Source organism: Pediculus humanus, genomic scaffold (assembly GCF_000006295.1).
Source record: "Pediculus humanus corporis 1103172107716 genomic scaffold, whole genome shotgun sequence".
Classification (NCBI taxonomy): Eukaryota; Metazoa; Arthropoda; class Insecta; order Psocodea; family Pediculidae; genus Pediculus; species Pediculus humanus.
The window spans coordinates 51739-66224 of record NW_002987320.1 but is presented as its reverse complement, the minus strand read 5'-3'; the positions used below and the strand labels follow the sequence as shown (position 1 = coordinate 66224).

Sequence of the window (14486 nt, the reverse complement as noted above, 5' to 3'; positions counted from 1 at the left end):
TCTCTCTCTCTCTCTCTCTTTTTCTTCTTTTTCATCTTCCTGTCGAAACTTTTCAAAACAGGTTAATAATAAAATTACGTGAGAGTTTTTTTTTTTAAAAATCAGTATGGCCAACATATTTTTTTTTCCGTTAAAATTAAAATTTTTTTTAAAGGAAATTTGCGCGTAAACCGCAAAAACGACGATACTATCGACAACAAACAAACAAACAAACAACAACGACTGCGGTTTTTATTTTTTAAATTTCATCGTTAACCTTTTTAATTAATTTATATATTTTTTTTAACTGACTGAATAACCTTAATACTACCCTGAAATCGTCCTTTTTGTTTAATCGATAACGTACGCAATATATATATATATATATATATATATATATATATATAACGGAAATGATGCCAACTTTAATTTTTTTTTTACAAAAAACCAATAATTTGTTAATAAAAAATTTATTTCGAGTTATTTATTGTACAATTTTTTTATCGTGTCACGAACCTTTTAAATATAAATATATTGAGATACTATGACGTCACATTTTCAAAAAAATTACGATTGCGACGACGACAGCACTGCGGAAACTGTTTAAAATTGTCGTCGCACGTGTAGATTAAGTTGGCACTCGTGAATTATATCGGCAGAAAGGAAAAGGAAATGGAAAAAAACATACACACACTCCTCCGCCACCACCGCAAAAAAAAAACAAACGTTTCGATAATTGAAAACGAAATAAATTATTCGTAAACGTTCGTGATTGACGTCGGTAGGGGAGAAAGGGGAGGGGGAGGGTAAAAGGCCGCAGACAGACAATTAAAACCGCAAAAATTTTAAATCTGGAAAATTCTATGAAGGAATAAAAATGAAAATAATTCCGTACATTGAGTGAATCCCATTCTCGGAATGCGAAACAACCCCCTGGAATCATCATTATTATTCATTACAAAAATTTACAATGCCGATTCCGCCTCTCGTCGTACCCCTTCCCCTCCCCTTTCTCCCGAACAAAGAAGGAAAAAAAAATAAAGTCCATCCCCTAAAAAAAAAAATTTTTAGTAAACTAACCGGAAGGAGAAGGATTAATTACGAAAATTTTCCACCGGAAAGTGAAAAACCGGTAAAATGTGTCGTCCATTTTCCAGTTTTCCACAGTAAAGTCAATCATGGTTAAAATGACGTCACATTTAAGGAAAAGTAAAATTAACGTTTTATTAGAATAAAAAATTGCCTGGAGAAAGTCAAATTTTTTTTTTTTTGGTCAAAAACATGACTTGCGCGTCGTATTTTGTCTAACAATCCCCTTTAACAACAACAACAACAACCGTACCAAAAGGATGATAACCTTAATAATATTTTTCTCGTCCGCCATTTTTTTTTTTAATCTATGACGTAAACAACCGAAAGAGTTTAATAAGTAGTTAACACGATAGCCAGCCTTAAAGTATAAAAGAGGGGGGAAAAAAAAAGTGAGAGAAATAAGATTAAAAAAAAAGGAGGAGGTGGGAGGTGGGAGGGAAGGAGGAGAAGGAGAAGGAAGGGGAAAAAGAAAAAGCAGAAGAAAAAATAAAAAGGTTTAAAAAGGTTTTAATAAAAAAAAAAAAAGAAAACACAATGAAAGGAAGAATTTTTTTTATTTTATTTTTTCCTGGTCTTTTTCATTCATTTTTGTCTTGAAAAAAAAAAAAAGCAGAAGAAAAAAAAAGGTGAAGGAGATGAAGGAGGAGGAGGAGAAGGAAAAAGAAGAAAAGAGTTAAAGAAATTGTGAAAAGAAATAAATACAAGTTAAAAAAAAAAAAAAGAGAAGAAAAAGTTTTCCAAAGTAGTTTAAGATAAGTTTTTCAATCTTAATTTTAATTTAGTTTAATTATCTTAGGAGGAGGAGGGGCTGGAGGGGTAGGGAGGGAAGAGAGAGAGGGGAGGAGAAAAAGAGATTTTCCGTATAAAACCTTCAACGATTGTATCGAACATTCTATAGTTTAACAGATTCTTTTTATCTATTTCCTTTTTTTTCTCCCCTCTTTTCTTTTTAACCCGCAAGACATTTTCCTTTTATTTCTTTTTTTTTTTTCTTTTCTTCCTTCCTTACCTTCTTACTTTTATTTTGTTGTCGTGACCTGGATTTATCTTATCCACCCCCACCACCACCACGCAATAAATATGTTTTTTCTTTTTTTTACAGGGACTTCCACTTCAGCACAGTTTAAAAAGTGGCATCATATTAAGTAACAGAGCTTTGGCTTTGCAAAGCGTTAAAAGATATCAGGCTGGAGAATATTCGTGCGTTGCATCAAACGTCGAAGGAGACGGAGAAAGCAACATTGTCACATTGGCTGTCATGTGTAAGTTTTTTTTTAATAGCAAAATCATTATTATTATCATTGTAAATCGAACGGCGAACGGTTGGTTACAAAAAAAAAAAAAAAAAAACTTGTCGTTAAATTATTAACATAAATGGGTAAAACGTGAAAAACGGTTTAACGTTCATAAATTATTTAAAAGACTTAACTTGAATTTAAGCTCGGTGAAAGCGTCTGTGTGTGTGGGGGGGGACGAACGCGTAGGGACAAACGCGTGGGGTCGGTCGCGTGGGGCCAGACGTGAGGAAAAGTAAGGAAAAAAAATATTTTTTTAATCTTTTTTTTTTTTTTAGACTTTTAAACAATGACCAAATCATAATTTAAAGATCATCGCGATCGTAATAATAATAATAATAATAATAATAATAATTTTATAATGAATCTCACGTTGAATTTCTTTTTTAACAATGTCACGTGTTATTGTCGTCACGTGGGATTTTCTTCTTTTTTTTAACGCATTTGTTTAACGACGTCGAGAGAGAAAGAGATGAAACTTAAAAGAATTTTTTTTTTCTGGAAAAAAATCGACTGGAAAACTGGAATTTTTTTTTTATAAAAAGAATTCAAATGATATCTTTAGAATCGAGTTAAAAAGTATTAAATTTGATATTTTTATACAAAAAACCGTTTTTTTTTTTTTTCTAACGGATTTTACAAAAAAACAAATCGTATTTCAAAAGAAATTGTTGTTGACGTCGTGTGTGTGTAAATTTTCAATGGAAACTACAAAAAGTTTCCGGTGACACGATTTAAAAAAAGGAAACACAAAGGAAAATAAAAAAGGAATTGATATAATCGCAACGGAAAAATAAATATTTACTTTAAATAATAATAATAATAATTGACCGAGTGCAACAAACGCTGTCGTCGTCACATCGTCGTGAAACAAAAGAAAAAAAATAATTATTGTTATGTTTGGAAGGAAAGGGGGTAGGGGAGGTGAGGGTAAGAGAGGGGGAAAGAAAGAAATATTTAAAAAAATTTTTTTTTCTCGTTTTCACATCGTTATTTCATTATTATTATTATCATTATTTTTTTTTAATGATAAACGAACAAACAAAGGAAGAAGGAAGGAAGGAAGGAAAAAGTTTTGTTGTTACACGAATAAAATTATTATTATTATTAATTTTTTTTTATACGTATACCAACTTAACAGAAAAAAAAAAGAAAAAATCTCATTAAAAACAAATTTATGAATTCACGACCAAATAAATTATTTTATTTTTTTTTTTTTTTACTTTTTCCTTTGAATTTTATCGGGGGGGTGGGGAGGTTACTTATTATTAATACCACCACCACCACCACCACCGTCGATGATAATGATGATGATAACAGCATCGTATTATATTTCTTCTGCTACTGTTTTCATTTCAATTTATTTATTTTTTATTTCAAATTAAGTTTAAGATGGATTTTTATATAAAAAAAAGAAAATTACACGACTCATGAAAAGCTTTTTTTGGTTTAAATTAATGATTTTCTTTTTTTTTCTTCTTTTTTTATCTTATCTAAAGCAGAAGATAATGAAATTTTTTTTTTTTTATTTTGTACGTTGTAGTTAAAAAAAAAAAAAAAAAAAAAAAAACTTAAAATGAAGAGGAGGAAAATACAAAATTACAAATTCTTTAGAAAAAAAAAAAAGGAAATGCTTAACAGTTTATTTAATTTTTTTATTTTTATTTTATTTTTTATTTTAATGCGGTTTTTTCCTTCCTTCCTTCTTTCCTTCCTTCCTTCTTTCCTTCCTTTCTAAAGTATTCTACGATGATAATGATAATAATGATGATCGAATTATTTACAACGAGAAAAATGTGAGAGAGAAAAAAAAGTTTTCTTTAAAAAAAATTTTGAGATTTTTTTTATAGTTTTTAGTTTTTATTAAAAACCACCATCTTGTTTTTTTTTTTTTTTTAATGGAAAAAGTAATAAAAGGATAAAAAAAAAATTATTTGTCGTCATTTGATAAACATTTAGAACATTCTAGACACCTTCGGCTACTTTTTTTTTTTTTTTTTACTTTCCCATCCCTACCTATCCCTGTCTTCTATTACATTAATATTGCATAAAAATTACAAAAACTTTTTTGATTTACACTCTAAACGTGAACCTGTATAAAAAAAAGGATAGAAAAATAATATTAATGATAATAATAATGAAATACCTGGGATCCGTCGAGGAGTGTAAAACAAGTCGTAAAAGTTGTTTAAAAAAAAAAAAACTTTTTTCAAACTCGTAGAAAAATAAAAAAATAAAAAAAATTTTTTTTTTTACTTCTCCTATTTCGTCCCGCCCACCATCTTCCCCCTACATTCTCTTTCCCCTCCTCTTTTAATTACGTGAGAATTTATAATTATTATAATGATTATTATTATTAATGCGAAATAAATTTAAAAAAGAAAAAAAAAAAATTTCTCAATGGGAATAAAATAAAACAAATTCTTTTTACGTGTTTTTTCCCCTCTTTTTCTTTACCCCTCTCTTTTTCACTTTTTTTCTCCTACAGGCCCACTTTTTTTTCAGCCAATCACGTTGTTTCTTTTTTTCCCCTTTAAATTTTTATTTGCTCATTTTTTTAGTTTTCTACTCGCACTCTTTTTTACTATTTTTCCCTTCCTTACGTTTATTTTTCCTCACATCAAGTTCTTTCCCTTTTTCCTCAACTTTTCTTTTACCCCTACCTTTTTTTTTACTCGTATCATATTTCCCTTTTTTCCCCTTTTCTTTCTTTTTTTTGATTTTTTCCATACTCTTTCTCTTCCCTACGTTTTCATAACTCCTCCCCACTTTTTCTATACTCTATCGCTTTCTCCTTTTTTTTTACCCCGCAAATTTTTCTATTACTCCTCTCTCTCTATTTCTTTCTTTACTCCTCCCCCCTTTTTTCTTTTACCCCGTGACGTTCCTCCTCTTCTCCCTTCTAGACTTTTCACGATCGTCGAAAAAGAAAAAATTTTGTCACTTTTTTAAATTCTATTTCGTTTTTTTTTTTTATTTGTTTGTTGTTACTTTGGTTTATTTTTTTCACGTTTTGCTTGTTTGTTTGTTTGTACGCCGTTCATCAGCAAGTTTTATAATCGAGATAATTTTTTTTTTAGCGTTTATCGTGAGAATTCTGTTGTAGTAATGTACTCTTGCCTATTTTTTCTTGTTTTTAATAAACAAACAACAAACAAAAAATAAAAATTAATTTTTTTTTATTTGTTTTCTAATTCGACTGCGTGTCAATTTTCTTATGGTGATTTTTAAATCTTCGTTCGAATTTTAATTAAAAAAAAAAAATACTCTTGGGAATAGGGATGGGGTGGTTAAGTAATGACCTTGACGTAAATTTTCCAGTTTTGTTTTTCCAGGCGAATTAATAAAAAAAAATTTTTTTTTGAGATGTTTGAGCCTCCAAAAAGTTTATTCGGCTTTACAGAAACTAATTTCACAAACTTTCACTTTCTTTCTCCAGAAGCTTTCTCCAGCAGGTTCCACTCTCTTCGACTTTTCTAATTAATTATTTTCTATATTAAAATTTAAAATTATATAATTTGAGAAGAAAAAAAAAAAGAAATATTCGCCATGTTTGTATTAAAGTTTTACGATTGAGAGATAGAGAGAGAGTAAAAAACGTGGCAGTAGTAAATAAAACGTAGAATTTTTTTATAAATTATAAAATCGATATATACGATATCGGTTAAAATAACGTTTTTTTTTTGTTTTTTTCTCCAGATAAACCTCTCTGCAGGAACGATCAAAAGAGGATTTATGGAATCGCTCGAAACGAAGAAGCAAAAATTTTATGCGAAGTCGATTCGTTTCCGGCTCCTCTAACATTTCGATGGTCTTTCAATAACACGGCAGAAACGTTCGAAGTACCCCAGGAAAAGTACCGAACGGGTACCAGATTTCTCAGCACGCTCATGTATAAACCGATATCCGATATGGATTACGGTACCGTCATGTGCTGGGCAACAAATTCTGCCGGAGAGCAGATCGAACCATGTGTCTTCCATGTGATAGCAGCCGGTACGAAATTACTATTATTATTATTATTTCCTTATTTTTCCATTCGATAAAATAATTTTGTCTGTTTCCAGGTCATCCAGACCCGCCTTTTAATTGTTCGGTTCTTAATCAAACGACGGAATCCCTTGAAGTCGAATGCGTCGAAGGTTTCGACGGTGGTCAACCTCAATGGTTTTTCGTTGAAGTTCGTGATAGTCAAAGCGGAGAATTGAAAGCGAATATTTCAAACAAATTTCCAGTTTTTAGCATAAGTCATTTATCTCCAGGACAAATTCTCAAACTTTTAGTCACGGCCGTTAATAATAAAGGAAAAAGCGATTCCGTATTTTTAGAAGGATTCACATTGAAAGTTGCCGAAAAACAAACAGGTGAGATGATGATGGCGACGACGACAGGAACAACAACAAAAAACATTAATTAAATCACGTGATATTTATAATTTATACGCAGGAACTCCAGCAACGCTCAGCATGACACCCGTTTTGGGTTATTTGGTCGGAGGATGTTTAATCGTTTTACTCATGGCTTTGGTTGCTGGTATCGCCTGGAGAAAATCACAAACGAAATCAACAAACAGATCCGATGTGCGACAATTAAAAGAAAAAGTTGTTCTGCCATTGAGATCAGACGTTGATGATTTTTGCGAAATGGAAGATAAAAATCCAGATGTCGTCCCGTGCAATAAAGGTAAAATACATTTTATTTTTTATTCTTCTACCGTGTTTCTTCTTCCCCTACGTCCTCGTTATTATAATAATAATATTTTTCAACGACAGATTCAAATTATCAATTGATATTATCATCGGATACACCAACTTCCGGTTTATTAAATAATAAAAATCGTGATAATTCCGACGGTGAAATATTTCAAAAAAGTACAATTACAAGAAATGGAGGAATCCATGATAATTATAAAAATGGAATTCCAAAATTGCCTAATAGTAACAGTATTAACGTAAGTGAAACATTAATAAAATTTCCAGGAATCCTGGAAAAACAATGCTAAAATGTTTTTCCTATATATATTCCAGTCACCGAGCGAAGTGACGTATGCAGAATTATGCATATCACGTCCTGGTACGATTGGTGACGTCAAAACAAAATCATCAATCGTCTCGTGTTCGTCTCAGCACCAACAACACCAACTTCCGCTAAGACGAGATAATACGAGACAGGATCAAACAATTTATGCCGTCATAGATCACAATCGAAGGCCGCCACTACCATCATCCGGATCGGGGTCGGTGGCGGCGGCGGCGGCGTGTAACGATAGTAATACTATTAAATCCCCTCTCACCCCTACAACGTCTTTAACCCCCGGTAGTACTAAAGAAATCGTGACGGTGAGAACGCCACTCATGGGTCACCAACAGGAAAGTTGCGTATAGCTGGAACGTTATAATAATGATGATGATGATGATGATAATGATTATTACCTCACATCCAAAGTGTACCTCGTGTAGATAATAATAATAATAATAATAAATAATTTTTTTTTATCTATCTATATCTTGTATATAAAAAATTATTTCGCCATATGTATAAAAAAAAAAAAACTCGAAAATGTGTCAACAACTTAATTAATAATAATAATAATAATAATAATAATAATAATGATGATGATGATAATAATGATAATTTTTTTGCCCCCCCCCACTATATTAAAATACTCACTGTACATATATATATAAATTACATACTGTGAAATTTATTTTTTAATAATTATAATAATAATAAAAAGTTTATATATAAACGGAAAAAATTGTATTTAGAAATTTCATTTATAATAATAATAATAATAATAATAATAATAATAATAATAATAATAATAGGTAATTGTTTATTGTAAATTAAAAATGAGAAGACGATTGATTGATAATCAAATCGCGAAATATTTAATTGTCATTTTTGGATTTTCTTACTTTTCTTTCTTACTTTTCGTCCAATATATGTATGAATCGCGTTCAAAATTATTATTATTATTATTATTATCATTATTTTTTTTTTCCGGCGAAATTTCTGGAAGTTTAAGTGACGGTAATAATTCGAACAATTTCCGGTTAGTAAAAAACAAATAAAATAAAATAAAATATTCGGGATTTTTAAATTTTAAGTGAACCGGATGTTCCGTGTGACGGAAGAACGGACGCCATTTTATTAATTGTTATATTATTATTATTATTATTATTAATTTTTTTTATATTTGTTAATGTATCTCTTCATCACAGGTAAAAGAAAATTTTTATCGCGAGGAAAAAAAACAGTGATGCCAACAATAAAAAAAATTTTTTTAATATTACTCGCCGTTGATAGTTTTTCTTCTCGATCATTAATGATAATGATAATAATGATAATAATGATAATAATAATAATAATAATAATAATAATAATAATAATAATAATAATAATAGTTGTAAATAAAAAAAAAGGAAGAAGAAAAGGAAAATAATAAAATGATGTAACAGTGAGTTTTTCCAAAGACTGAAATTATTTATATAAATATTTACACGAATTTATTTGAAAATTTTAAAAAACCGGAAGTTTTAATAATGGCGCCAAATTTTTTTTATTTCCGTTTAATTAATTTTCTATTTTTAATTTTTATTTCACTTTTACCATCTTTTTCATGTTCGAATTATTTATTTATTATTCTAATTATTATTATTATTATTTATATTAAAATCGATTTTTGAGAATTTAAATTTAAAAAAAATTTGGCGCCAAAATTTAAAAAAATCAAATTCTGTGAACTTATTTCGTTAAAAAAAAAAATCGCAGTTTGTTCCCTTCGATCGTATGAACAAACGACAAACACGATAATTTTTTTTTTTATCGAAAACGACGATAACAACAACAGGAACAAACAGGAAAAATAATTTCATTGGAAAATTGCATACACTTAAATAATTATTATTATTATTATCATCGGGGGAAAAAAAACGAAACGCATATCAATTTCATACGCGTCGTCGTAAAAAAAAAATTCCTACGCATGCGTAATTTTTTAAAATACAACAAACAAACAAAACAAACATTAAAACGAACATTAAAACAAACATTATTTAAAAAAAAAAAAAAACGCGCGCGTTTGTACTCATTAATTAATATAAGTAAAAAAATTTTTTAAGTGCCATAATAACTATTTAGATTTAAGAAAATATTTTACTTGTTTATTATTATTTAACAATTATTATTATTATCATTATTATTATTATTATTATTATTATTATTATTATTATTATTATTATTATTATTATTATATGTTTTATTATAAATAGAAAAAAAAACATTACGAATGTTTTTATCATTTTTTTTCGTTGTTGTTCTAATAAGGCAAAAAAAAACTACAGCGATTTTTTGTTTACAAAAGGATTTTTTTTTCGCTGTCGGTCTTCCCACCTTTCCTTTCACTCCGTCCCTCCCCCTCTCCCGAACCCTACCCCTCTCGAAAAAAAATTAAATAATTAAAATTTAATTTTGAAAAAAGAGGATGAAACGAATTAAATTTTACAATTGCGAAACGTAATTGAATGATTGAAAGAATTAAAAAAAGGAAAAAAAAATTTTTTTTGTTTGTTTGTTTGTCTGTTCGTCTGTTCGCCGTCTGTTCCCCGTCTGTTGGTGACGTGTATAAAGAGCCGCGCTATTATGGATTTCGATGAAATATATAAAAATTACGAAAAATTCGATACATATCAAAAAATGATAATTTATTTAATATTATTACCCGCTGTCGTACCTTGCGGTTTTCACGCTTACAATCAAATATTCATATCGGGAAAACCAAATTTTTTTTGCATTAATTTCGACAGAAATTTAAGGTGAGATAAAAATTTTCATTTTTAACTATATAAAACGCCGCTTTTTAATTTTCTAATCACCGCCATTTTTTTTTTTTAAGTTTTAACGAGTATCAAGAAAATTCGAGTATCCATTTAAACGAATGTCGTACGAATACAACAACAGGAAAAATGGATAATTTATGCGATACCGGAAGTTTTATTTACGATTTATCGAAATATTCTTCAACTGTCGTCACCGAGGTAAGTTTTAACCGATAGCATTATCATTATAAAATAATAAAAAACCATTTATTTTATATATTATTAATATATTTAATAAAAAATTACAATTAGAGTTGAGAGAGTGAGAGAGAGAATAAAAAATTTTTTCTTCTGACGGGGGTTGGGGGGTAAGGGAAGTGACGTCAATGCGGGAAAACAGTTTCGTTTGTGTAAACTCCATTAATATCACTTCTTAACTTGATAAAAATATTATCACCGACAGCGGATTCATATTCGAATGTGGAATTTTTCGATTCTTCTAAGAAAAGTATAAAATCGATTATGCCAACCGTGACACCGACCACGCACAAATACAAACCGAATAATATGCACAATATAGTCCACAAAAGACGCCAATAACATTTCCCGTGTCCTTTAGACGGATAATACGTCACGTAATGTAATATAGCGGGTAATGTAATTTCCAAATGACTGTGTAAGAAAGCACCCTTGAGTACTATCATGGTACCCAAATCGGGTACTATGCTCGCAACAATATACGATATTATTATGCAAAAATACCTGCCGCAATACTCGGCGTAGAAAACGCTATTTACATCAATGTAACTTTTTAAATAATTTGTCCATAAAACGTTGAAAGCAACGTAAAAAACTATGGGCGACGTTAAAAATATCGATAATATTGCTGTGATTTTGATGCAAACGGCAATGACTTCGTCGAGTGGTAAATTTAACATTATGCTAGGATAAGTATCGTCGCCATATTTCAAATATCCCAAAAAACCAAAGGGAAGAAAAATTAAACATTTTATAATGACGCTCACGCAGTAGATTCCGGGACAAGAAAAAAATTTCTTCTGATGTATCATGCTGCTTTTAAGGGTCAACGACACCGAAAGACCAGATAATGAAAATGATACGATCGATATGAATCTGTGTATTGACACGTAAGTACCGACGTACATTCTCGTACTTATTTCCGGTAAATCTTTCGATACGTAAAATATAATTACGAAAATAGTCATTACCAATATCAATAAACAGGATATGAATGAAAATGGCGTTAAATATTTTAAATCTCTCACGCTGCTCATGGCCATCAACCAGACAACTTGTAAAAAAAGAAAATGATAAACGTTTAAAAAAGTATGAGGAAAATAAAACGTGACGAGAGCTTCCATGTTACGCGCGACAAATATCATAAATATCGAACACGAGTCTAAATAAGTGACGATAAATAAAAAATTTACGAAAAATTGAAAAAATGGCGCGAAAGGTTTCATCCTATCAGAACAACTCCTTAGTGACACGTATGCAACTTGATCGTACGTACGTATTTTAACATCTTCCCTTTCCGATAGGTACGTCGCACTTTCGCATAATTTTTTCATGTTCATGCTAACTATTGATATCATTATCAGGTATCCGAAAAATGAAAACATCAAACCGCCGTTTGAAAAACCGTAGGGCATTGATAAGAGTGCGGGTGATAAGAGAGCTTTTAAAAAATGTGTCATTACGACGAACGTCGAGTTACTTTGAAAACTTTTCTTATAATTTCCTGCTATTACCGGTGATGGTTCCGGATATATTTCGACTTGATTTGATAAAGCGTTCGATTCTCGACTCGGTGCTGATATTCCAGGACCACCACCTCCTCCTCCTGCTTCTCCTGCTGATCCTCCTCCTCTTCCTCTTCCACTTGTTCTTCTAAGCATTCTATTTTCTCCTTCTTTTTCCATTTCCTTTCCTTCCTTCCTTCTTAACGAAAATTATTATAATTATTATTATTAATCAATCATCTTTATCCATACGTCCATCCGTACATACACGAGATGAGTATATGTAAACAACGTTTATTTATTCTGTGTGCGTCCGTGTGTGTTTATAAAAAAAAATTTTCCCATAGAATAAATAGACACCCAAAAAATTTAAAAAAAAAAAAAATGGCGTCGTCGTCAAATGGAACGGAAAGAATAATGATGGTAATTTTTTGTGTTTTTTTTTACAGTGGGATTTGATATGTAAAAATGATTTTTTACCAACTTTAGCTTTGATCACTTTCGGAATCGGTGGATTTATCGGAAATTACGTCATAGGAAACATACAAGATTTGTACGTATATAAAAAATTATTATTATTATTATTATTATTATTATTATCGGGTAATTATTTTGTGTTTGTCGTTTTAGGTACGGTCGTAAAATTAGTTTTTACATTTGTTTAGTCGTACAAATAATTTTTAGTACGGCATCCGCTTTTGCCACGTCATTTTGGATTTGGATGTTGTTGAGATTTTGCGTTGGATTTACTGTACCCGCCATATTGGAATCTCCCTTCGTTTTAGGTGAGATGAAAACGTTTTCGTTAACATTTTAATGCCACGAAAGTAATGATGAAATGAAATTTTTAGCCGTGGAATTAGTCGGACCGAAAGATCGAACTTATTGCACGATATTAATTAACATCGCATATTCGATCGGTTTGGTTTTGTTATCAGGAATTTTTTACATGATAAGAGATTGGAGAAATTTAACATTGGCTACGACGTTACCTTTTTTATCATTATTTTTTTATTGGTGGTAAGTGCGAGATTTTTATTTCCTTTTTTCCTTTGAAATTATTAAAAAATTATTATTATTATTAAATAGGATCATGCCGGAATCACCGAGATGGCTTTTCGCCAGAGGAAAATACGACGAATGTTTAAAAATATTAAATAAAATTGAAAGAGTTAATAATATACAATTTGAATCCGATCACGTGATTCATTTAAAGGTATTGTATACATTTTGTCTTCTTCCACGTTCACGACGAGAAAAGAGAGTGAAAAAAGAGAAAGAAAATTTACACGTTACGTCAGTTTTTTATATTTAAATTTAAATTTAAATTTTTTTTTTTAAACTTTACAGGAAAATTTTTTAAAAGTTAATGATAATAATATTGATAATGATAAAAAATGTTCAGAAAATTTCGGTGTGAGTTATTTGTTCAGGTATAGAAATTTAAAAAGGAAAACTATTTTGATAACTTTTATTTGGTGAGTTTTTCCCGATTTTTCTTTTTTCTTTTGATTTTTTTCTGATTTTTCCGGAAAAAATTTTTTTTTTTTTTGTTTTTTCAGGTTCAGCATCACGGCCGTTTACGTCGGTTTGTCTTATTACGCTCCTGCCATCGGTAACGACGATGAATTTTTTAATTTTTTCTTAGCCGGTGCCGTTGAATTACCCACGTACGTCATTTTATGGCCGGCAATGGAAAAAATTGGAAGGCGGTGGATATTGAGTTTTAGCATGGCTTTGGGTGGATTCGCATGTTCTGCAACTTTTTTCACGCAAAATAGTAAATATCCTCTGGGAGGAGATGTGGAGGGGACTTCCTTAGACGATGATGATGATGATTTTCACTTTTCAGATAAAATACCCACACTCGTTTTATACTGTTTGGGAAAAATTGGAATTTCGTCTAGTTTTGTAGTACTTCCGTTAATGGCGTCAGAAATATATCCGACAGTAGTTAGAGGAATCGGTATAAGTTTTAGTTCCGTCGTCGGACAAATCGGACCTATAATTATACCATTGATTAATTATTTGGTTCGTATATACATCACGTCATTTAAAAATGTTTTGTTTTACATAACCGGAAATCGATTAAATATTGATGTAAATTATCAGGGAAAAGAATATCTTGTATTTCCTTTACTCGTTATGGGAACTTTACTTTTATTGGGTAGCATTGCGAGTATGATTTTACCGGAAACGTTAAATCAAAATTTACCGGATACGTTTGAAGAATCCGAATCCGTTGAAAATCATTCTTATTTATGGCGAGTATAATTTTTCTTTTTTGTTGCAAAAATAAAAAAAAAAAATTATTTTTTTCTGTTTTTTATTTTTTTTGCTTTTTTTTTTAGGAATTTAATTTTTAATGAAAAACCAAAAAAGGAAATCAAACTTCCGGTTTAGAGAGTTTTACAGCAGAAGAAAAAAAGACAAAAGATAATGAACGGAAAATTTTTTGTGACGAAAGGAAATTAAAAAAAAATTTTTTTATTTTATTTTATCGTATTTATTTTAGCAAAAATATATTTTTTATGTAC

At 29.9% G+C, this 14486-nt stretch overlaps 3 protein-coding genes across 3 annotated transcripts in view; 2 read left to right on the top strand and 1 right to left on the bottom strand.

Annotated features, from left to right (window-relative positions):
* Phum_PHUM311500 (sidestep protein, putative) overlaps positions 1-7750 on the top strand; it is a gene marked incomplete at both ends in the record, with an annotated part of 40093 nt that extends 32343 nt beyond the window's left edge. The window contains 6 exons of the mRNA XM_002427308.1: positions 2174-2333; positions 6066-6362; positions 6434-6730; positions 6813-7049; positions 7139-7317; positions 7394-7750. Coding sequence (XP_002427353.1) covers positions 2174-2333; positions 6066-6362; positions 6434-6730; positions 6813-7049; positions 7139-7317; positions 7394-7750 — 1527 coding nt within the window. The remainder of the gene's footprint in view (positions 1-2173; positions 2334-6065; positions 6363-6433; positions 6731-6812; positions 7050-7138; positions 7318-7393) is intronic.
* A 2260-nt stretch (positions 7751-10010) lies between these two features.
* Phum_PHUM311480 (organic cation transporter, putative) lies at positions 10011-14223 on the top strand (the record flags this gene model as incomplete). Its single annotated transcript, XM_002427307.1, has 10 exons — positions 10011-10183; positions 10264-10405; positions 12399-12502; positions 12580-12734; positions 12801-12969; positions 13039-13165; positions 13300-13427; positions 13512-13729; positions 13802-13980; positions 14062-14223. The coding sequence occupies 10 exons, from the start codon at positions 10011-10013 to the stop codon at positions 14221-14223; spliced, it is 1557 nt and encodes a 518-aa protein (XP_002427352.1).
* Positions 10570-12105, bottom strand: Phum_PHUM311490 (proton-coupled amino acid transporter, putative; the record flags this gene model as incomplete). Its single annotated transcript, XM_002427306.1, has 2 exons — positions 10570-11885; positions 11925-12105. The coding sequence occupies 2 exons, from the start codon at positions 12103-12105 to the stop codon at positions 10570-10572; spliced, it is 1497 nt and encodes a 498-aa protein (XP_002427351.1).
* Positions 14224-14486: the final 263 nt, after the last annotated feature.